Source organism: Pongo pygmaeus, chromosome 1 (genome assembly GCF_028885625.2).
Source record: "Pongo pygmaeus isolate AG05252 chromosome 1, NHGRI_mPonPyg2-v2.0_pri, whole genome shotgun sequence".
NCBI classification, from domain to species: domain Eukaryota; kingdom Metazoa; phylum Chordata; class Mammalia; order Primates; family Hominidae; genus Pongo; species Pongo pygmaeus.
In genome coordinates, this window is record NC_072373.2 from 136488984 (window position 1) to 136511593 (window position 22610).

The 22610-nt window shown below is 45.9% G+C and overlaps 1 protein-coding gene across 5 annotated transcripts in view; it reads left to right on the plus strand.

The window, feature by feature from the left end:
• BCAR3 (BCAR3 adaptor protein, NSP family member) overlaps positions 1-22610 on the plus strand; it is a 281997-nt gene that overhangs the window by 231721 nt on the left and 27666 nt on the right. For all 5 annotated transcript variants that reach the window (XM_054475860.2, XM_054475872.2, XM_054475850.2 and 2 more), the window contains one exon: positions 19680-19808. In XM_054475860.2, the coding sequence (XP_054331835.1) occupies positions 19680-19808 (129 nt within the window). The remainder of the gene's footprint in view (positions 1-19679; positions 19809-22610) is intronic.

The following is a 22610-nucleotide window of genomic DNA, read 5'->3' on the forward strand; positions in this document are numbered from 1 at the left end:
GAAAGAAATCTGCTTGTACCTAATCCCCCATCCTGCCAGTGGTGCCCCAGTTGATAATGCCAAGTCGCTTTATTGACTCCCACTTTAATTAGGGGTTCCAGATCTTGCTGCTCATAATTAGTTTCCGTTGCAATTAGAGTTTCAAAATTAAATTGGGATTGATTGCCTGATAGCAAAGAGGAAATAAAGCTCCAATTCTTGACCATGTATACTGCTTCTCTTGGCATGAATTTCTCATACCAAAAATAACACTGCGGTAGCCATGGTAACTTTCCATTTGGTCTAATCCATATCATCTCTGGAGAAAGTACGATGGTATTAATAGTGTTTGCTGTATGGGAAGACAACTAAAAATATAGAGGCTCCCTCCTTACATAGGAGAATGATTATACAGGTGTTTTCAGAGAGTAAGATCTTATTTGCAGAGGTCTTACAGAATTTAGGATGTATTTAGAGGCCTCATACGGACTTGTGTATAAAGACCTTGGAAAGGAATTAAATGGGAGGCCAAAAATGGAAAGAAGGATCAGGGATGTGCTGGCCCTCATAGAGTTGGGGCCAAATACAATATGTTCCAGCCATGTTGAGGGTCATGACTTTAATATCCCGAAGGGGCTCACAGTAGACAGCCATCACATAAAAGACTACTGGATCTTTTTTCTGGGGGAAAAAAGACGAAAGTATGTTTTGTTTAAGCCCAGTGGAAAGAAGCTTGGAATGGAGATATTCCAGATCATAACATTAACAGACATATTCAAGTTCTAAGGTCCATGGGTGTTGAATGTAGCCCCTTCCATGCATAAGCCCTCTGTTAGGTGGGGAGGGATTGGTGGGAGGTGTGGGGCAATAAATGAGAATTGAGGCATGGTTCCTGCCTTCAAAGACTTACCACAAGAATATTATTAGGTCATAATATCACTTCATTACATTTGCAAAAGACTTTCAAATATATGAGTTCTTTCACATCTTGTCTCATTGGAGTCTCAAAACAAGCTCTATATGCTATGAAGACTTCAACAACTTTGTCTCACTGGAGACTGAAAATAAGCTCTGTGAGGTGAGCAGGGCAATAATTTACCCTTTCCGCAGAGGAGACACCAAGGCTCAGAGAAACAGCCTGCCCAGAATCATTTTGTGGGGAACTAGGAATAGAAATCAGATTTTCTGGGTGGAAGCCTAGTGCTCTTTCTTTTTTTTGAGACGGAGTTGCCCAGGCTGGAGTGCACTGGCGTGATCTCGGCTCACTACAACCTCCACCTTCTCCTGTCTCAGCCTCCCGAGTAGCTGGGATTACAGGCACCCACCACCATGCCTGGCTAATTTTTGGTATTTTTAGTAGAGACAGGGTTTCACCATGTTGGCCATGCTGGTCTTGAACTCCTGACCTCAGGTGATCTGCCCGCCTCAGCCTCCCAAAGTGCTGGGATTACAGGTGTGAGCCACCACGCCTGGCCGCTAGCGTTCTTTCTACCGTACTATATTAAGACAATTGACGCCTAAAACAAGATGATATTGTGTATGTTAATACTTTATTTTGCAGTTCAGTTGGGAGAGAACAGTGTGAGCCCTGGTTTTTAGGAAAGCTTCAGGGAGGATGTGGGACTGTTTTTGTTTTTGTTGTTGTTTGTTTGTTTTTAAGAACAGGTAACCCCTTTTAATTTTTCTCCTTTTTTTAATAACTAGGGATTTGGATGGACAAAGAAAAGAATGGCATAGGGAAGGCATTTCAGCCTGAGGGAGCAGCAGACCCAGTAGCTCAGAGATAGAAAAGCCACTGGCATTTGCAAGAGTGCAGAAGGCCAGGCCTGCTCAGAGCAGAAGGTTCACTGGGAAGGTTAGTGTGTGACATGGTCAGAGAAGTCACAGGGGATCTAGGAATAATCCCAGCAGCCAGGCCTCCCATACCAGGGGTTAATAAGCATTTGAGGCACATTTCCCCATTGGCTTTCATCCCATTGCATCCTTAGTTCAGCTCAGCAGTCACCGGTTGTGGTACCTCGGATATGTCAGTCCTGGGGACCCAGTGGGAGTTGTTGGTCCAGTGGGGATCTCTGCTGTAATACCATGCCTGGTGTGCATTCTGCAGACATTTAACTCTGGTTGAAGGAAACGATTGGTTATCACTGATTTGGTGTTGCTCTCTTTAGAGGGTGCTGTGGCTACCTGGAGGCACATGCCTGGCATAGATGGGGCTGGAGTGGGGAAGATTAGGGATGGCCTCCTGCAGGGAGGCAGAGCCTCTGCTGAGTCTGGTGAATTAGTTGAAGTTATCCAGAGAAGGAGGAGAACTGGCCTTCTTCGTAGAGAGAGGAGCATGCACAAAGTGTAGAGACGTGGAGTACCCCGGTGTGGGCAGGCAGGGAGGCATCAGCCTGGAAGGGGAGCACAGGGAGTGGCCGCTGGCAGGCCCGCCCCCAGGTCCCTGGTGAGCTAGAGGAGGAACTTGGTAAAAAGCACAATGGGTCACATTTCTGGGGCTGGCACTGGAAACAAACCCCTACCTCTTCTGGCCCCTTGTGTCTCTGACTGTTAGTAACTATTTAGGTATTTTTGTGGACAGGGGACAAAGGAGCTGAAACTTGTCACTTTATCAATGTTTGCGCCTGAGGAAGGTCGGGGGTGCCTGTGTCAGAGGAACCTAAGAGACAGGAATTGCCTTGCAAGGACAGAAAAGCCACCTTTCTGAAAGAGCGCAGATAGAGAGGTTGGGGTGTGGTGCCTGTGGATAGATGGAATCAGTAAGTCTCAGCTAACCAGGCCTTAAGTCCAGTGACCATGGTCTTGTCAATGAGCAGCCACAGAAGGCAGGGATGTTAGGCATGTGCTTTCCTAGACTTATATTCGACTGTCTTTGTAGCCAGGAAGTGCTATGTAGTATTCTTTCTTTCTGTTTTCCTTTAAAGTAATTTCCCCTGCCCTGAAAAAAATATCTGGAGCCTCTTGGAATCCATATTACAGCCTGAGGAGTCACATCTGCCCATCCTAGAGCGCCGGGCCCCTGGAACTTGGTTTCAGGTGAAACTGTCTTTCTGTGGCGGTGCGTGTGTGTGGTGGAGCAGAGGCCCTGCTCATCTTCCCTGTGGCTGGTCATTTGGTCTGTCTGTTACGGTGACAGCTTGGGGACTGGTGACACATCCCAGCATTGACGATGGCCTGAGTTGCCTTTGTCAGTGGGGCAGATGCACCATCAGCACGAGCTGCGCAAGGTGGAAGAAGCCTTGCAGGAAATGTCTTTCCAAGTAACTCAGCCCCTCCTCGTGGCTGCTGCTAGTTGCTCACTTATCTCTCCAGCCCTCCAAAAAGAAAGGACAGTGTAGCTTTTTGAAAGAGGCTTAAATGCATTCCATTGGCATCTGGTTGGGTGGGATCTGGTTTCAATATCAGGGGAAAGACATGCTTGACAGAGGCTGTGTCCCAGGACCTAGTTCCCTAACAGACCCTGGAGCTGGGATCCTGGCCAAGAACTTGTTTTTGTTGGAGAGACCTAAGTGGGAAGCAGAGACGGGATTGGGATCTTGGGAAAATTCTGTTAGTGGATTCAGCACCTCCAGGACTGCAGGGGGATGGGCCATGCTAAACACTGGGGAGGACGCTGGAGGCTCGGTGTGCTCCGACCACAAAAGTCTCCGCACAGCCTGCGCGAGAGGTCAGCAGTGCACGGGGGACCCAGGCCTGTTGCCGGGTTTAAAGATGTTGTCAATGATAGCTTGGGGGCCTTTTAGCTGATGGGTATCTTGGGTATCCCCAGGAACAGCAGAGGAGACTCAGCCTGTCCTGGTTGGGAAGGAAAGGAGAGCCTCAGGAGGTTGGACACCATCTCTGGCCTCAGCTGTATTTCCAGTGTGTGTCTACAGTGCCAGGAGCTACTGTTGGAATCTGGCTCTGTCCATGAGAATGTTATGGCCTATTTTTCTTTCTAGCTCATGATAGTGCTATGTTTCATGTCTTTTAGTTCTTGTGGAGAAGAACTCTCCCCAGTGTCTACTCTAGATATGTGTGTGCTTTTACAAAAATAGTTATGTACAAAGGACTGATGAGTAAAATCTGGATTCTCAGTAAGATGCGATTTGAGGAACTATCCATCCAGCCTCTGACTCAGAAGCCATTGATTCATCGCCCCTCCCCAGCCTACCCCTAGCATGTGCACTGAGGGCCTACTAGGAGGGGGAAGACAGAGGTGAACATTCCGCTTGAAGGAGCTCTGTTGTGTCTGGTGGGCGGATGGAGATACAAGCAGCTTACGCTGTGCTTTGTGGTGGGTGCAAAGGCAGGAAGGATGCACAGCCTATTGTGAGATCCAGGGAGAGGTCTTTAACCCAGCCCTGGATCGGGGGACTTCCTGAAGGAGATAACACTGTAGGAGCCATAGGGACAAAAGGCACAGGAGAGGGAAAGAGCTTCCTATACAGGAGCTTCAGGCTGAAGCTGAGGAGTGGAAGGAGATGAGCCCATAGTGGTGGTTGGGGAACAGGGCATGCTGGGCTTTTATTTTTAAGGGCAGTGGGGACCCAGCAAGTGGCTTGGATGCGGAGTGAGAGAGAGCTTGGGGGTTGGACTCTATGTGTGGGATGAGTTTGAGGAGCAGCTGCAGCATCCCCCTAACTAATGCCTGTGTCCTCCCTGGGCCCCTGAAGCCTCCCATCTGTCCTGCTTGTCCTAGCTCAGCTCACCCTAATTTTCCTCCCTCCACCTTCTCTTCAGGCCTTGTCCTTCTAACACTCACAACGAGATTGTGTTTCCTCTTAGCTTAGAAACATTCTGTGGTCTTTCCCGTGTTAAAAACCCTCCTCATTTCCATGCTGTCATTCCTGGTCCCCATCTTCCTCCACCCCGAAGCTGGTTAACAGTCTTTTTAAAATTATTGATCTGGGGGTGCATGCACAGGTTTGTGCATGGATATATTGCATAGCGGTGGGATTTGAGCTTCCAATGTACTCACCACCCAAATAATGAACGTTGTACCAATGGGTAATTTGTCAGCCCCTCGCTCCCTATCCCTCCTCCCCTCTTTTGGAGTCCCCAGTGTCTATTATGTCCCTCTGTATATCATACATGCATAAACTCTCACTTACAAGTTAACACAGTCTTTACTCCCTGCCTTTCCATCGGCCACTCAGCACCCTTTATGCCACCAGTGACCTGCACATTGCCAAGTGCAGCAGATGCTGTCCAATTCTGATATGATTGGAACTCTCTGCAGCACTTGACAATGTTGACCATTTCTTCCTTAAATCTGATCTCTCAACCTCCAGGACACTGCATTCTGTTTGTTCTCCTGCATCCTTCCTGTCCAGTCCTACTGTCTTCTTGGGTTTCTCTTTCTAGTCTGCCTCTGAAAAGCCTCCCCCAGCCCTCTTCTCATGCTGTATCCCATCTCTTTGGTGAAAGTTGGGATAGAATACCCCTCTATACTGAGGACTCCCAACCTGTAGTTCTCCAGAAAGGCTCTCCAGTCAACCTATGTCCATAGCACCTGGACCCCATGGCCCAGTAAGTGACTCCATCCAGACGGCCCAGCAGACCTTAGTTCTACATCTTCCACAAACCCACTATGCTCTCGTGCATTTTTATTGGATGTTGGTGGCTCATTCATCTTTCTGGAATTTCCATGCCCCTTCCCCCTATTCATTTTCCACATGTAATTAATGAGTAAGTCTTCATGATATTACCTTCTAAACACCACTCTCACCTGTCTCTTCCTTTCTGTCCCTACCACCACCCTATTTTCTTGTGAGATGTAAACATTCTTGCTCACTGTTTAGCCCACGGGAATGCTGTATGAACTCATGAGATCTGAGTTGTTTTGGGTTGAGTATCTTGTGTCTTTAAGTCCAGTTTCTGGTTCTCTGTTTCTTTGCATGACATGTAGGATATTTGTTGTTTGCATTTTTTAAAATGCTTATTAAATGAGATATGTGGGTATCTAGTGCTTTGAGCTCCTCTAGAAGGAATATACCTTTAAAGTGACCTGTGAGTTGTATATTAAAAGTGGTTCAGTTGATGTCTGGCCAAAACCCATCTTGTGATGAATCATTTTGTTTTACTGCAAGCCTGCTGCGTACTTAGCACTGACATATGATGCGCTTTGTCCCAGAGCAGAGTTCTAAGATGGTAGTTAGTCATGGTACTATTTTGGAGAGAGAAAATTTGAAAGTCATTTGTTCTACACCCCACGTTGGAAGGCTGTCTGAATCTTTGGCTTTTCCTCCGTGTGTTTGGCATATCTTGTTTTTCCTTCCAATGACATCTTTGGGTGTCTCTCAGTCACAGTGCATTTTGTTGATTCAGTACTCTCCTTTTCCTAATTCATCTCATTCATTCAAGGTGAATTAAGAAATGAGAGTATTTGAATTAAGTTGATTTTGATTTGCTGACATTCTTATTGAAGAGCAAATAGGACATCTGGTTTGATGAATAGCTGTGTTCCAGATCATTCATAATTTGCATTAAGATGTTGAATTAACAAGATTGAATTACAAATGGTGAGGATTTCTGGCTTGGATCTTTTAGCATTTTGAACTCTGATCAGCCGTTTTTCAAACTCTTTTATTAGGGTCTGCCTTAGCCAGGGCAGTCTCTGTTCTTTTCATTCTTTGAAGATGTTAACAAAGCACTACTATTACTGAGTGTAATCTTGCTGCTGAACTCAGCGATTAATATTTCACTCGCATTGTTTCATTTAACCCAAGTGCCAGCCCTGTGAAAGCAAGAGAAGTATTATTCAAAGTCGCTCGAGGACATGGTTAAAGGGAGCAAAGTGGTTTAGACAGGGTTTTCACAGTAGGTTAGACTGGTGTTTAGCTTTTATCAAAGCCCTTCATTTCTCTGGTCCAACAATGATTAAGTGCACCCATTGACCTTCAGCCTTCCTCTTAAGTGTGGCACATCCGACTTTTCACTAGGAGGAATGAGAATGCAGGCCTGCCTCGTGGGGTGATTTGGATGTCTGGTCCTCTGTGGGCTGCTCCAGGAAGTCATCATCTAAATTTGATCTAGACGGAAGGTACCTGCCAGGGCTTTCAGCAGGGCAAGATGTTAACAAATGGCCTATTGGAAATCTCATCGTGTTTCGGTTTATCTATTAACGAAAAGGTGAGACCCCCTTGGATCTGAGCTTTGAGTGAGGCTGTAGGTAAATGATGTTTATCAAGGGGTAAGAAACATGATGGGCAAACTCACTGGGGTCAAGAAGGGGTGGAGGGAGACATTACAGTGCAGTGAGTACATCGAGCAGTTTCACCAGTGTGTGGGTGATCTTAGTGAAGAAAAGAAGCCACATTTGTTGGCATTGTATGTGCTACATTCTGTCAAGCTTAGAATTCTACCCGAAGTTTTCAGACCAAAATCAGTGAGAAATAATTTTCAGTCCCTTGGTGTTCTATCAAAATAAAACTGAGCTTCAAAAGCAACAGCTTCATGATCTGGCAGGATGGGAATGGGTGCAAGAGATCTTGCCCAGAGAATAACTGTGGATCAAAGGTAACGGGTTTAACATCAAAGGAGGCATAGGTACCTATCACAATGCTTCTAATATAATTAGTTTGGCATGTAGGATTAAGTTACTGCTGCCTGCTTACAGAGTGCTCTGCTCTAAGACTTCAGTCTGCACAAATTAAAATTAAATTAGTCTTTTTAGTTTGCACACATGGATAACAGAAATTTAATGGGAATTTCTCAGAACTTTGATAAGCAAGGGGTTCTACAGATATCCTCTTCATATTTACTATTCATGATTTCTGAGCCTCTTTTGATAAGAGATTGATTAGGTTTGATAATGAATAAAAGGAAATCTCTTAGATTTAGGGTCTCTAGGGGTTTTGATGGTATTTTCTTGTCTGCACTAGGGTCTGATTGCCCTTGTATCCTCACTCATCTGTGAAAAGGAAAATCATATACAGTAGGAAAATGAAGCATCTTAATTTAACAGCAAATTGCAAATCAGTTTTTAATGGCACTAAAGCGAGCATTTGGTCTACAGTGTGATAAATGATAGAGATCTAACTATAAAATGGAAAAATGGCATCAAAACCCATCTGCAGAATCTTTGCTGAAAGGGAGATTCTAGGATTTGGAAGAGAGAAATTTATTTCATCAAGGTGCTTAAACGTTAACATCAAACTAATTGAAGTGTTTTTCAGAATGCTAAAACTTATTGAAATTTTTATGGAATCTCTGCCGCCAATTTCTTTGTCAGAAGGAGCCAGAAACCTTTACTGACCCCAGATAAGATAGATGTTTATTGCTGCACATTCTCTTCAAATGCTTTGTCTCCTCAAAAAGGCTGTGACTGCTGCAAGGCATGTAGTCCTCCTTCCATCACAGCTGCGGCTGCCTCAGATATAGCCAGGGAGGCAGAGTAGCACGGCGGGCACGCAGTAAGTCCTTGGGTTTCATTTAAGGCACAGTGTTCCAGTGACTATCAAACTCTTGATTGAAAATGGAGCCCCTGACTGTTTCTGCAGAACTTTAGCCAACAGGGTGAAGTATGCATGGATTAGGAAGCTCTCTGCAAAGGCTGCTTCACTGAGCTTTAATGAGAGAATTTGAAGGAGCTGGCTTATAGCAAGGGGCCCAGTGAGGCCAGAGGTCCTCATCTGCCAAGAGCCCAACACCTAAAAGGCAGACAAGTCTCAGGGACCCTCCCTGCTGGCCCATAGAGTGCCTTTGCGTGAATTAGAGTAAGACACCCTTTCCTCAGGACACTTTATTGTCATATGTCGGGCAGCTGTTGTAATCAATATGCAGATCCACGACAGCTGTGTACAGGTGGCACCTCCTTAGCTATGGTTCTGGCAACGTCCTGGACCGCTGGCCAGGCCACCATGTGCCCACTGGGCTGGGTCAGGCAAAGATGCCCAATTGCCCATGTTCACATTTGGTTTTGTTTACCCAATAGGGATATAAAATATGAATTTTTTTTCTCTTTGAACTTTTTTATTTGTAAAGTTAATTATTTAAGTAAATGCTTTGGCTTTAATCACAGTTATTAGCATAAGAAACTATTTTTCTAGCCTAGCATCCCAGTGGGAAAAGTAGGATTGGTGAATTCAAACCTTTCTTCATTTATCTTTGGATTATAATAAAGTATTTTTAGGTAAGCCACAAAACCAGCATGTGTCAGTAAAAGGTGAAACAGAACCAGTCTACTAATTATTTCATTACAAGGCTTTAGGATTGCCACAAGTGCCATTCCTGTTCTTTGTGTTCTACTTTAGATGAAAACACCCAAGGGCTTGTACTAGAAGTAACTGGTCTTGAAACTTGTAGAGAAGTGGATTTTTATTTTTCAGCTTCAGGCAGGGTTTAGAGTGGTGAAAGTAATTGGGGTTTATTCATTCTTTGGGTTCATGATCAATTTATGCAGGTTTTCAATTGGAAAAATACCAATTGGGTCTTTAAAAGTCCTTTATATACTTCAGAATTTGGTTGTAAACTTGGCTTGAAATTCAACACAAGGCAGGGATTCAAAAGGGCTGAGTTTCTGAATTCTCCAAAGAACTTCATTTTGGGTTGGATTTACTTGTAAGACGATGCCAGATGTAGCAGCCTTCTTCAGAGGAAGGGTTCAGACTGCTTTGTGTAGTGCTTTTGAAAGTGTGCTTTTTGGGGATTCAGTTTCTTTACATGTTTACAACATTATTGGGGGCAGTGATGATGCAGGCCTCAAGTCATCACAGGGATTCCCAGAGTTCAGTGGATTTGAGATGTGCATCTGTCTTTTTGGATCCCCAGCTTGGGCCACCTGGTACAGTTCACAGCCCAACCCCCATGGGATTTCCCACCCTGAGCTCATTGGAAGACACAGGCCTTGCTTAGAAATTAGACCAATGGCCAGGTGTGGTGGTGCAGACCTGTAGTCCTGGCTACCTGAGAGGCTGAGGCGGGAGGATCACTTGAGCTATGAATGCGCCATTGCACTCCAGCCTGGGAGACAGAGCAAGACCCTGTCTCAAAAAAAAATGAAAAAGAAATTAGACCAATGTTAACATCGAAGATCCAGAACTCCAGTCGACTTATAATTTTGTTTGTAATCAAAATTTCTGGATAGGATTTCTAGAAAATCCCAACCTGTGGAGTTGTTTCGTACAATTTGATAAGAGGCCTGGACTATTGTGGACTTCTCTCTGAAGCTAATAAACTGTTCCAAAGCTGAAGAAAGGAGGCTTTTGTTTGAGAACCCTGATAGCATTCCGGGTGCTGGAGCCTGGCACTCCCAACTAGGATAGAATAGCCCAGCAGCTTGCTAGCTTGCTCCTTCTCCAGCCTCCTCTCCCTTCTCCTCCCCACCTCCTCTTTTTATGCACACATTCCCTTCTTCTTCTTCTTCTTTTTCTTTATTCAACCAAGTTAATTGCCAGGCTTGATCATGGAATAAATGAATGACTAGAAAATCATCTCAGTTTTTAAAATTCAATAAAAAATTTCTCAACAACTAAGTGTCCAAGAAGACAGAATCTACATACAAGGACCTCTTAGCCTTGTGCAAACACAAAACTGTCTTGCACTCGCATGCTGGGCTGTGTCACCTGTGTACTTGTGGATATGTGAGCCACCTGGCACTAATACATATGCTTGTTAATAGTGAGATATATGCATACAAAGTGCTTGCCACCAAGTGACAGTATGCCCGCTTACTCACCCTGCATCTATAGAACCATTGAGTGCTACTCAAAATCCCAGGAACTGTTGACTTTGAACTGAAATAAACGAATAAACAAACCTGTGCCTAAGTAGAGATCAGTTTTCCAACTTCTAGCTTTTTTATTCCATTAGAACTAAATTATCAAGGGCCAGATATCTCTAAAACCTCTGATGGATTTTGTAATTTTTTTTCTTTACTTTTTTAGTGAAGTAGTTCCATTTTGTTGCTAAAAGCCATCTTTGAAAGAGGGTTCAACTTCCACATTGTGTCAAGCGAGCATCCATGTGCCAGGTATAGTGCCAGATGCTTTACATGCATCAGGTCCTATTGTCCTGTGAGGTGAGAATTATTATCCCCACTCCTTTTGCATACAGAAACAAGCTCAGAAGTGTAGAGATGTGCCCAAGGTCACTTGTTCTTGACCAGCCTCCAAGCACTCTCCTCTCCTCCACACCCAATGCGACAAGGAACCTGCTAGACAGAGGGCAAGCAAGTGAGCATGGTTCCAGCCAGTCACTGTCTACTGGGCACTCGCTGTGTGCCAGGCACTGGGCCAGGCTCTGGGAGCCAAAGGCAAATAAGGCATGGTCTCTGCTTGGCCTTCAAGGTCCCCCGCCTACCTTGTCTGACTTTCCCCTGGCTGCTCCCCAGTTCCCATCCTGGACTCCTGCCAGGCTGTGCACCTCTACAGATGTGTCACTGTCTGCTGGACCACAAGACAAAGGCATGGAGGCAGGACATGAGGGATGTTATGTTCAGGGAGCCGTGGAAGGTTCCTGCAATTGGGCCCTGCGTCAGAACATGTTAGCAAGTTAGCTTGTGGCCAGGTGGGAAAGGGGCATTACCTGCCTTATGAAGGAGGCTTTGGGCTTTATCTGGAGGTCACTGTGAGCCCTTGGGAGCATAACCAATATTTCCTCAGGCCTTGGCAGCCAACAGCCCCAAATAATGTTCTGAAAACTTTAATGCCTCAACTCTGCTGACTCCTGGAACCCACTTCATAATGGCAGGACCCTTGTCCATCTCCCCCGCCAGTCATGCCTCTGACAGTTATTTCTGGGGGCCCATAGGGACGCTTCCTGTTTGCATCCACAGCCCTCTCATGATCTGGGCCTCCTAGCAAATTCAGAGCCAAATCCCAGTGTGTCTGCAGGTTCAGTATATGTCAGGGGCCATGGGTCAGCTCCCTGGGGCAACAGGGAATGGTGCTTAAAGCTCAGGATTCTGGAGGAACAGGGCAGGACTGGGGTCTGTGCCCCCAGGGACCAGGCCCGAACCTGGCAGGAATGAAAACTAAATGTTAGAAGCTCATTGATTCTGTGTATATGTGTGTGTGGTGGGAGGGAAGTTGAAAGAGACTGTGGCTGTCATGTTGGCCTTAGCTGGAGCACCTTGGACTAAAATCTCTGAACCTAGGGGCAGTATGACAAGGTTGGTGGTATTGTAGGTGGCAGGTTGTGGGACTAGAGATGGGAGGTAGGGAAACTGTTAGGAGGCTATTGCAGAAGTTCTAGGAGAAAAGAATAGTAATCTAAACAGTGGGTATTCGAATGGGGATAGGTAAAAGAATCAAGAATGTCTTAACCAATGGAAGCCGATTCTGAGGGTTCTAGTTCAGGTAATGAGGACAGAAGAGATGCCAGTGGCTGGGGAAAGGGCGAAGATCAGGCTTTGCAGAGGGGATGAGTTCAATTTATCCATATTGACATCTGAGCTCTAATGCGGATTCCAGTAAATATCCCTACCAGGCACCGACCCTAAGGGCTGGAGATGGAGATCTGGGCGTTGTCAGCACATTTCAAAAGACTCTGACCTGTGCCTCCAGCCCTGGCCCCATCCAGCCCATTGCTCTCACTGCAGCCAGATTGATCTCTCTAAAAGTATCTTTTTGTATACCTGTTGCCTTCCTGGGCAAAGATTTTCCGTGACTCTGACTTTCTGGAGTGTGATGGTCTAAACCCTCAGCCACCAATGTTGGGCTGCCCTCAGCCAGTCCCTGCATTTCTGGATCAGGACTGCTTTGGTCACAAGTGACAGGGATTCCACTCATACTAGCCTAGGTCACAAGAGGAGTTTGCCGGCTGATATAATCAGCTGGGGCTTAGGGATGTGCATGCTAGGGGTCACTTTCCATCTCTTGCTCCTCTTCTCTTTGCTTGCTGGTTTGATTCTCTCAGCACTTTGTTCCACCTGTCAGGAAACACGGGGGTGAGGCAACTTCCATGCTTCAAGCCTCATGATGTTTTCACTGAAGTGGGATAGAGCATCTTCTTTGCTTAGTTCCATCTAGAAAAATCCCAGGAAGAACTCTGATTGGACCAACTTGGTACAGGCACCCTTCCTGGGCCAACTAGCCATGGTCAGGAAGGTGGGGTCAGAACACATGCTTGGAGTGAAGATGTGGCTCTCCTGGGGGGTGGCGGGGTTGCTGGATGTATATAAAATACATAACATACCATTGTTGTGCCTTTGCATGCTTTAGCCCTCTCCTCCTATCCAAAACCTTCCAGCCAAGGCCAGCTCTTTTTGGCTTCAAAAGACAAAAGGAAATGTCCCTTAGCTCAAATGTCCCAAATACTCTTCCTATCCCTGTCCTTAAGTTTTATCCTCATGGTCCAACCCTGATTCTCCAGACGTCTGTCCTCCTCCCATCTCCATGAAGCTGTTTCCAGGACACTCCTGGCCACAGTGACTTTTCTCATTTTTCCACAGGGAAAACCAAAGGACAAAGAGGTGGGGTAACTTGCCCTGGCTGCCAAGCTGTGAGGGACAGGGAGTAGATGGCAGGACAAGCAGTATGTTTCTAGAGCTTGGGGTGTGTTAAACTGTTCTTTGTGTGTCATCTTCCAAGGAGACTGTGCCTTCCTTGAGGGCAGGGACCAGGGCATCCATCCCCCACCAGCAGCCAGATGCTGGCAACTGTTTGGTCATGACAATGGATGGCCATGGCCTCCGCAGCCTCTTTCCACCCTCGGTTCCTAGGCCTGGGGATAGAGTCTTTCCTGCCGATTTGCACAATTTAAAATCCTATGGGAACTAGGAAGCCTTTCTTACAGGCAGGAATAGAGTAAAATAATTATTAATTATAAAGCAGATGCCACCTTTTTGAAATTCTGCTGTCTCCTACATGCCAATGAGTGTCCCCAGCCTCCTCTGGGGGTTTCTGACAGATCGCCCAAGTGCACCCCTCCCCCTCCCATTTTCAGAATTCGAATCTCCTGCGCCTCCAGGGTCCATTGTTGTGCCTGATTTGAAATGCAGGCTCTGATGCTCACGCGGGAGACCCCTAGCTCCATTCCTCCCATGCCAGAATGGCTTTTCTTCCTTGGAGAGCTGCTGAAATGTGGGTTTCTGCATTAATCGAGGTTCCCAGCACGTCTGCGGACCTGGCTCTGTGCCTCCAGAATGTGTTTTCCAATCATCTCCTGGGCCCTGGCTATTCCAGCCTGTCAAGACTGGACTTGCCGGGGCCATGTGGGGCTGCAGAGATGTGCTTTCCAGATTCAGAGTGATATTTATGATTTCTTGGAGCCAGTCCCAGCAAGCTAGGACCAGTCCCCTCCGTGTAACCGAGCAGAGGTACTGGGCCAGGCAGGCAGTGAGTGAGGATTGAAGAAACCTGTGGCAGGCAGGCTCCAGGCTGCTTTCCTTAACTGCTTGCCTCCCAAACACCTGCCTCCCTCAGCTTCCTGCATCAGATCTTGAACATGAAGTCTGCTTATTTTATAGAAACAGATTAGTAGCATCCTGATATGAGTCTATTATGACAATTAACAGTGCTGACTACATGCCAGGGATGTTCTTCGTGCTTTCCAGATGTTGACCCATTTAATCCTTATTAACACCTCATGACGTATTATCATGCCCATTTTGCAGATGAGGAGCCTGAGGCTCTACACAGTTAATGTCACCTGCCCGAGGCCACACAGCAGGTGCATGGCACAGTGGCCTGTGGATTGAGGTGGCTCTTAAACACCTTGCTCTAACACTTTTTAATATCAGGGCTATTAAAATGCTGGGGATAGGAAAGATGTAGCTAGACTCAGATTTTCATGAAAAGCATCAATTATAGTAACTTATTAATTTTCTAACTATCCTGCAATTCGGTTGGACAAGAGGGAGCCTCATCCACCCCCTGCATTTGCCCTGTTTGTCACTTTACCTGCATCTCCTCTCAGACCCCGATGCTAATGACTGGGACAAACATGAACATTGCGAAGTGGGGCCATGTGATTGGGTAACCGTGTACAGTAGTTACTAACTCTCCCTCCCTTCTTTTCTTTCTTTCCTGCTGAAGGTATTATTTATGTACATAGTACCTTTTCTTACTCTCCCTGTCCCTCTAAAAGGACTACTTAAATCTCTTGAAGCACAAGATATGAGCCCTGCCTGCATGTTTGTCTCATTGTGGTCTCATCATGGTTGTGGGTAGATTTGGTCCCTGGAATGAAGCTGGCAAGACCTGTGGGCACAATGTTCTTGATCCAAAGCCCAGCAGCATCCCTTCCTCTGGAGGCCGAGGCCACAGCTGCTGTGTGGGGTGAGCTCAGGATGGCTGGAGCCTCTGCTGAGGCAGCGAAAACCAACTTTGTCTCTCTGACTCCTCTGCTGCCACCTCCTTCCCCTCAAGACAAAACGCTAGAAAAACAAGGAATCAGTTGCCTTCTAGGAATGAGGTTCAAACTCAAGGGCAAATGTTAGAGAATTTGATCTTGGAGAGAAAGGTGTATTACTAGATAATGTGATCATTATTAACGTTTATTGCATTTATGTGAGCGAATGACCTTTCACAAGTTGTCTTGCTCTCTCTGCCTGGCAGTTGAAGAAAACATATAGTCCAGAGGGCCAGAGTCCTGCATTCACACTCAGTGTCAACTTTCTAAGAGAGCGCAGCCGTGTTACTCATTCTGGGCGCCACAATGCCTGCTGTCCCTTGCTGACAGAGGGATTGAGGGTGACTTGAGTCCAGCCTGTCTTTAAAGCACATTGAGTTCAGAAGATGTCTACAAATGTGAGAGAGTTGGAAAGGAACTAGGAGAAAAGGCTATGGGAACTGGGGTGGATTTCAACAATGTCCTTGTGTCTTCTTTATTTTCCCAAGATTGGAAGCAGTTGGAATGCCTAGGACCTGACACCTTATTCTGTGTCTTCTCATGCATCATTCTGGGCTATGCAAATAATAACAATGCATGTGAATATTATGTGAGTGAATACAGTACTAATCTCTTCTGCCCTTGCCTTAGAAAGGTAGTCTAAGGAAGGGCAGGAGGATTCTTAGGGCATTCGTAGAATAAATTAGAACTTAGATCAATTAGAGGACACAGCCACACAGAGGGGATGAAACCTTTGCTGAAGGCAGAGGCTCTGTTGTGTTACCTTAAATTGCTAGAATTTGCTTCATAGCCAAGTCCCAAAAACTAGCCTATGCCATGAATAGAATGGTTGCATTCCAGGGAAAAAATCCAAATTCTTCCCACGTGGCAGCAGAAAAGCGAAAGGATACACTGTCACCAGTAATTCAGGTTGTATGTGGGAAGCCTACAGAATTCCGCCAAATGTTGCAGACATGCATGACCAGTGCTATGAAGCAGGAATCTCATTTCTGGTCCCCAAGAAGCACAGATATCAATTACAATGTTCTCAGAAATACAGATGGATACATTTTGCCACAGTTTGTTATATGGTCACCTCTCACTAACCTGTGGGGTTTACAGTCCATCAAAGTACTTATCTAATAGTGGCAAAATCACAGTTGGGGAGATCGAGATCTCATAAAATACAGGCAGCTGGGAAAAATAATTGCTTTAATATATGTGATGAAGGCAGTAGTGAAAGTTCTAGAAGGTCTCCACTCCCAGAATAACCACTATGTGATCATGAGGTGGCCATATGGGGTGATCCTTTTGAATTGCTTTCTTCAGTTGTCTGGGAGACATTGTCCACATCATCTGCTAAGGCAGAGGCTCCCAGCAGCAAACCTGGCTCTCTGCAGTGTATTCGCGTCAGCCCTCACAGGCTGGAAATGGAAAACCTTTTGCAATTGCTTGTTCACTCTGGGTCTCCCTCTCTCCCTCCTTCCTTCTCATTTTCCTCCCTCTCTCCTTCCCTCCTTCCCTTTTAAAATACAAGTCTAGGCAGTTGTGTAACCTTCAGACTTTTCATAAATTATGCAAGAGCTTAAGGGCATAGTTTTTGAAGTCTGGTCTTTCATCCCAAATTATTTGAGAGCATCAATCTTAATATCTTCATTTCTCTCTCTCTAGGTACTGTCCTGTAATACCCTACCTCCTATAGTACCCTGTAGGATTCACCCTCTGGAGTCTACAGGGGGAAAGAGCAATAATTTAGGATTTTCCTGTTCTTCTCTTAGGAATTAGGACAGAAGTAACAAGATAGCTGATTTTATATTTTTTGTAACCAGTTTAAAAGCATTATCTCAAAACCTAGAATAAAAGATTGATGCATATAAAGTGCTAAAAAGAATAATAACCCTTGCTGTTATGAGCAGGGCTGAGAAAGGAGCCGGGGAGAGGGAGAGGTGGCTGAGTGTTGGGACATCAGGCTGAGTGTTGGGACATCAGGGAGGAAGGAAAATGCAAAGATAAATATGGAAATAGCTTCTTGGATATAAGCAAATAAATTTTCAACAAAGAACTGTGCAAGACCTACTGTATGTTTTCAGATCTCCACATTTTCAGAGGTCAGACCAAGAAGTGGGCCCAGGGTGCAGCACAAGGGATTTAGGCTAAGCCTGCAGACTGTCTGTCAGGGTGACTCAATGGGGGTCAGGTCACAATATGGGTTAGGATTTAGTTCAGCCGCCAGTGACGGGAACACCCACAAATCACAGGCTTCCATAAGGTAGATCACCTAGAAGACCTGGAGGCTGGAGGTCCAGGGCTGGTGTGTTGGCCCCACAGTCATCAGGGACCCAGCCTCAATCAGACCTTCCACCCAGCCATTCCTTGGTGTGGCTCCCCACTCACCGTCCAGAATGGTGTTGAGGCTCCAGCCATCACTTCTCAGCTCCTTGGTCAGAACTGAGTCCTATGGCCACATCTCCCTGGAAGAGACAGAGATTGAGGAATGTGGTCTTTTGGCTGAATGGCAACATGCCCAGCGAAAACAGGGCTTCAGATGACTTGAGAGTGAAAGGGAGAATCTCCATAACTAAGCAAAGTCAGCATCTTTTCTCATCCTGGGGTATTTGTTTACCAAATACCCAGTGCCTGATGTTTTCAGGCATTGTTCAAGGGCAGTGGGGAAAAAGTAGATGGATTTCTGTTTTCGTGAAACTTACAGTCTAGTGGGAGGCAAGACAGACAAAAAACGAACAATAAAGCATGGCCGAGTTGACAACCTGCATTCCACACTCAAGCTGTCTTCAGATGAAGCCGTACAATATTAATGATGGGAGCGGACGGTGTCAAACATCACCATCTAAAGCCTGCAGGCACCCTGGACAGCCAGCGGCTGCATCTCTTTGATGCAAATTCCATCCTTCAGACACTCCCAAGTGAGTGTCTGCCCAGTGAGAAGGAGGGAGAAGTAAACAAGTAGTAAGCCAGAGCCCCACCTAAAAATCAGCCCCTGAGTTACTCTTCAGCTAGCGCTCCTCATGGGCCAATGTGCAAAGAAGCACTAGAGAATAAGAATCTAGCCCTAAAATTCCAGGGCTTTTTGTTGTTGTTGTTGTTGTTTGGTGGAAAAGGATTTGGAGCTATTTCTTTGCTGAGGTGCAAAGTAGTGTAATAGGCCGGGCATGGTGGCTCACACCTGTAATCCCAGCACTTTGAGATGCTGAGGTGGGTGGATCGCTTGAGCCCAGAAGTTTGAGACCAGCCTGGGCAACATGGCAAAACCCTATCTCTAAGAAAAAAAAAAAATTACAAAAATTAGCCAGGCATGGTGGCACGTGCCTGTTTCAGTCCTAGCTACCAGGGAGGCTGAGGTGGGAGGATCGCTTGAGCCCAGGAGGCCAAGGCTACAGTGAGCTGAGATTGCACCACTGTGCTCTAGCACAGTGAGACCCTGTCTCAAAAAAAATAATAAATAAACATTTTTGAAAAGTAGTGTAATAAGTAATAATTTTGTGGCTCCCATGGGGGTTTGAAGGGCAAGCTGGGAAACGTGGGAAAGCCACAGGGACACAGCTTTTTTCCGTTCATGGGACCTTCAGCAAGCGGTTCCTGGTCAGCAAGCCTGGTCTTGCTGGGAACTGGGCAGGTTTCCAGGTTCAGTTCACATGTTGTAAGCGGGTATGGTTCTAAATTAAACCTGCCCCACTCAGCCAGGTGGACACGGCTGTCCACCCAGCACTCACTGCCATGGCCACTGTGCAATACCGCAGACCAGTGATTCTCAAACATCTGAGGTGAAGGACCAGGGTTGTCTTTTTAAATTTGTTTCAGTTTCCTATCTGTCATAAAAATGAAATATTAGAAATCTGAAATAAAGACATAGACTTCTGTTATTAGATTCAAGAGACATAAAATTGCTCTGTCCATTTGCCCTAAAAGTTTCTAAAGACTGACTCAATTCCTGAACATGAGTTTACCAACAGCAAAGAAGTCAGGGCCATCGCTACCAGCCCAAGGACTGTGCTTTGGGCCTTACTGCCCAGAGGCCCAGGATCTAAGGCCAGAAGGGAACAGCTGCCCTCCCCACGCTATGTCAGGACAGTCCTGAAGAAGAATGAGGAAGCTCCCCGCTGGGAAGAGAGCAGGCTGGGCTGCTGTGTCTTGCTGTCTGTACATCTCTCTGGCCCTTCCTGCCCAGCTGCTTGAGTAGACTGGTAAAAGGAACCTCTTGGTGGACTCTCCTACCATAGTCCCCATGTGCAGGTGAAAATTTTATTATATGGTTGCGGCCGGAGAAACGAAAGGTCACAGCTCTTTGTAATCATTATCCAGGCTCCCCTACCTGAACGCAGGCTTTAGCATAACTGGTTGGATTAGTGAAGCAGGCGGTCACCTCCAGCTGGCATGGCCTGGTGTGGCCTGGGCAGGGTGAGCTCATGGTTGACTCTGTGTTTCAGTTCTCCAAGGAGAGGCACATCATGGACAGGACCCCTGAGAAGCTGAAGAAGGAGCTGGAGGAGGAGCTGCTGCTGAGCAGCGAGGACCTGCGCAGCCATGCCTGGTACCACGGCCGCATCCCCCGACAGGTACCTGGTCTTGTCCTTTCCAGCGCACACACAGTTGCTCTCAGGCAATGTACAGATTGATGACCCGCAGGGTCCCATTCCAAGGCCACATGGGAGGAAGCTCCTGTGTAACCAAAAACAAATACTCTAAAAATGACTTCATTTAGACCCTTCTCTAAGAAGACCTTGGGAAGAGCTGAGGTCAAGAACCCGAAGCACACATCCACATGTTCAGGAAGTGAAGGGATAGCCAGTGCTCCTGGGATCTGCAAGCACAGAGTTGTGGGAGGCAGCAGCCACAGGGTCAGTAACCGGAAGAACTAGGAGGGCGGGCTGTGGCCCAGGTAATTGAACACTTGGCCAGCTTCCAGCAGCCTCAGACCATTTGCAGCCCCTCCTTCTCAAGGCAGTGGCTTAGCTTAGGGAGGAGAGAGGGCGGGTGGCCTAGACCAAGAAGGCTGCCTCTGCCCCATTGAGCTGGCAGTTATTCACACTCTCCATCGCTTCCCTACTGGATCCCGTGACCCAGAGGTGGGGAAGAAGGGGAATTAAACCCATGACCACAGACTCGTGGCCCAGAATATACTGTGTGATCGTCATTTGGGTGATTGCCATGAATAATGTTTTTTCATTTAATACTGTAAAAATTGAAAAATAGAGTAAGTCTGCAGAATTGAGGCATAGAATTTCCCTTGGGTTTTTATTGTAAACCTGATCTGGCCAATCATTAACCAAGGACAACATGACAGGAAATGTGTGGACAAGGGCTGGGGGGAAGGGCATCATGTCGTAAGTTTTTTTTCGTTTTTTTTTCTTTTTTTTGAGACAGAGTCTTACTCTGTCGCCCAGGCTGGAGTGCAATAGTACGATCTCAGCTTACTGCAACCTCTACCTTCTGGGTTCAAGCGATTCTCCTGCCTCACCCTCTCCAGTAGCTGGGATTACAGATGCCCACCACCACGCCCTGCTAATTTTTATACTTTTAGTAGAGACGGGGTTTCACCATGTTGGCCAGGCTGGTCTCGAACTCCTGACCTCAAGTGATACACCCACCTCGGCCTCCCAAAGTGCTGGGATTACAGGCATGAGCCACTGTGCCTGGGCTTTTTTTTTTTTTTTTTTTTTTTTTTTTTAAATGTAGTAGATTTCTTGGCACAATCAAATAAATAATTATTCTGACTTTGTTTTTTTAAGTTTAAAATTGATTGTAGAAAACATAGATAGCAAAAAGAAGGAAATTAAACTCTTATCCATAATTCTCCTCATAATTCTCTTGGGGATAACCATGATGAATACTTTTGTGTACATACATCCTCCCGGGCTTTTTGAAATCAAGTATGAGATTGTACTGCATATACTTTTTGGTAGCCCATTCTACTCACTTACTATGTCCTGGGAATTTTCACCCACTGTAGAATATTCTGCACCAGCCTACATTATATGTCTGTCCACGGTATACATGCACTACAATTTACTGGACACGTAGGGTGTTTCTAATACTCTGACCAACATCCTTTAAGATTGCTGTGTTCATACCTACAATTATTTTCACAGGCTCAATTTTAAGAAATGGAATTTCTATGTGAAAACATTTTTAAGGCAAAGATGCAATTTTAAAGTAACCATGGTAGCCTACTATTTTGACCTAACAGAAGTATACTGTTGATCAAATGTTGGAATGTCCCAGAAAATTTGTCAGAATTATAAAACTGATACTATCACCACCTTCTGTCTCCTTATCATGGTCATTAAATTTGTTTACTACTTGCATGAGTATTAATTTTCAGTGATAAATCGTTCCAAACTGGATAACTGAACACTATAACCATAACCATAATAATGAGTTATTGCTAACATTTTAGCCCCTTAAATCTTTGTACCCATTCTGTAGGTAATATTATCATTTGTGTTTTTCAGATGATATAAGTGAGCCACAAGGAGATTATGTAATTTGTCCAGAGTCATACAGCTGAGCCAGGATGCAAACCCATGTGGTCAGGCTACAGGAACAGCCAGGCTGCACCACATTATAAATTCTCCAGTTGCTATAAGCAGCAGCATCATGCTAGTTAACTATTTTTGAGCATCCACTGTGTTCCAGCGCTTGCATATATTATGTATACAAATACATAACCCTCATAGTAACTGTAAGATGAGGGACCCCAGCCTGACTTTGTTCCAGGCCTTCTAGCCAGTAATTGGTGTGTCCAGAATCCATACCCCAGTCCTGCATGTGGACTCCTCCCCACTGGCCAGGCCTGGAGAGGGGCATCTTAGAAGAGGGCCCCTAGGATGACTTCTAGACACCAACAAATACCCTTCTTTCTCCTCACTCCCCTTGTTGGGGAGGGAAAATCAGGCCTGCCAGGCACACATTTTCTCATTTCTTATTTCCTGTTTCATTACATCGTTCAGATCTGTATAAACGTCATGTTCTTGTGACACCTCCCCAACCACCCTATTTTACTGGACAGCCCTCATCCCCTCCCCGGCACTTCCTGCCTCCTTTCCTGGTTTACTTTTTGCCTGACCTTACAGCTGACGTACCATAGCCGTTGGTTATTTATCCTCACTAAAACAGAAGCTCCCCACCAAAAACAGGAGCTCCATGAGGTGGGCTCTTGTGTGCCACTGTCACCACTGCATCCCCTGAGCCTGCAGTGGTGCTTGGCACGAGTAGGTGGTCAGTGCATAGTTCTTGAATGAATGATTGGATCTTCTATGAATTTGATCTTTGAAAAACTAAAGAGCTGACCCAAGAAGAGACATAGTAGCATTGTCTTCTGTTGGCCCAGAGAAGTGGGTAGCCATAAGCTTTTAGAA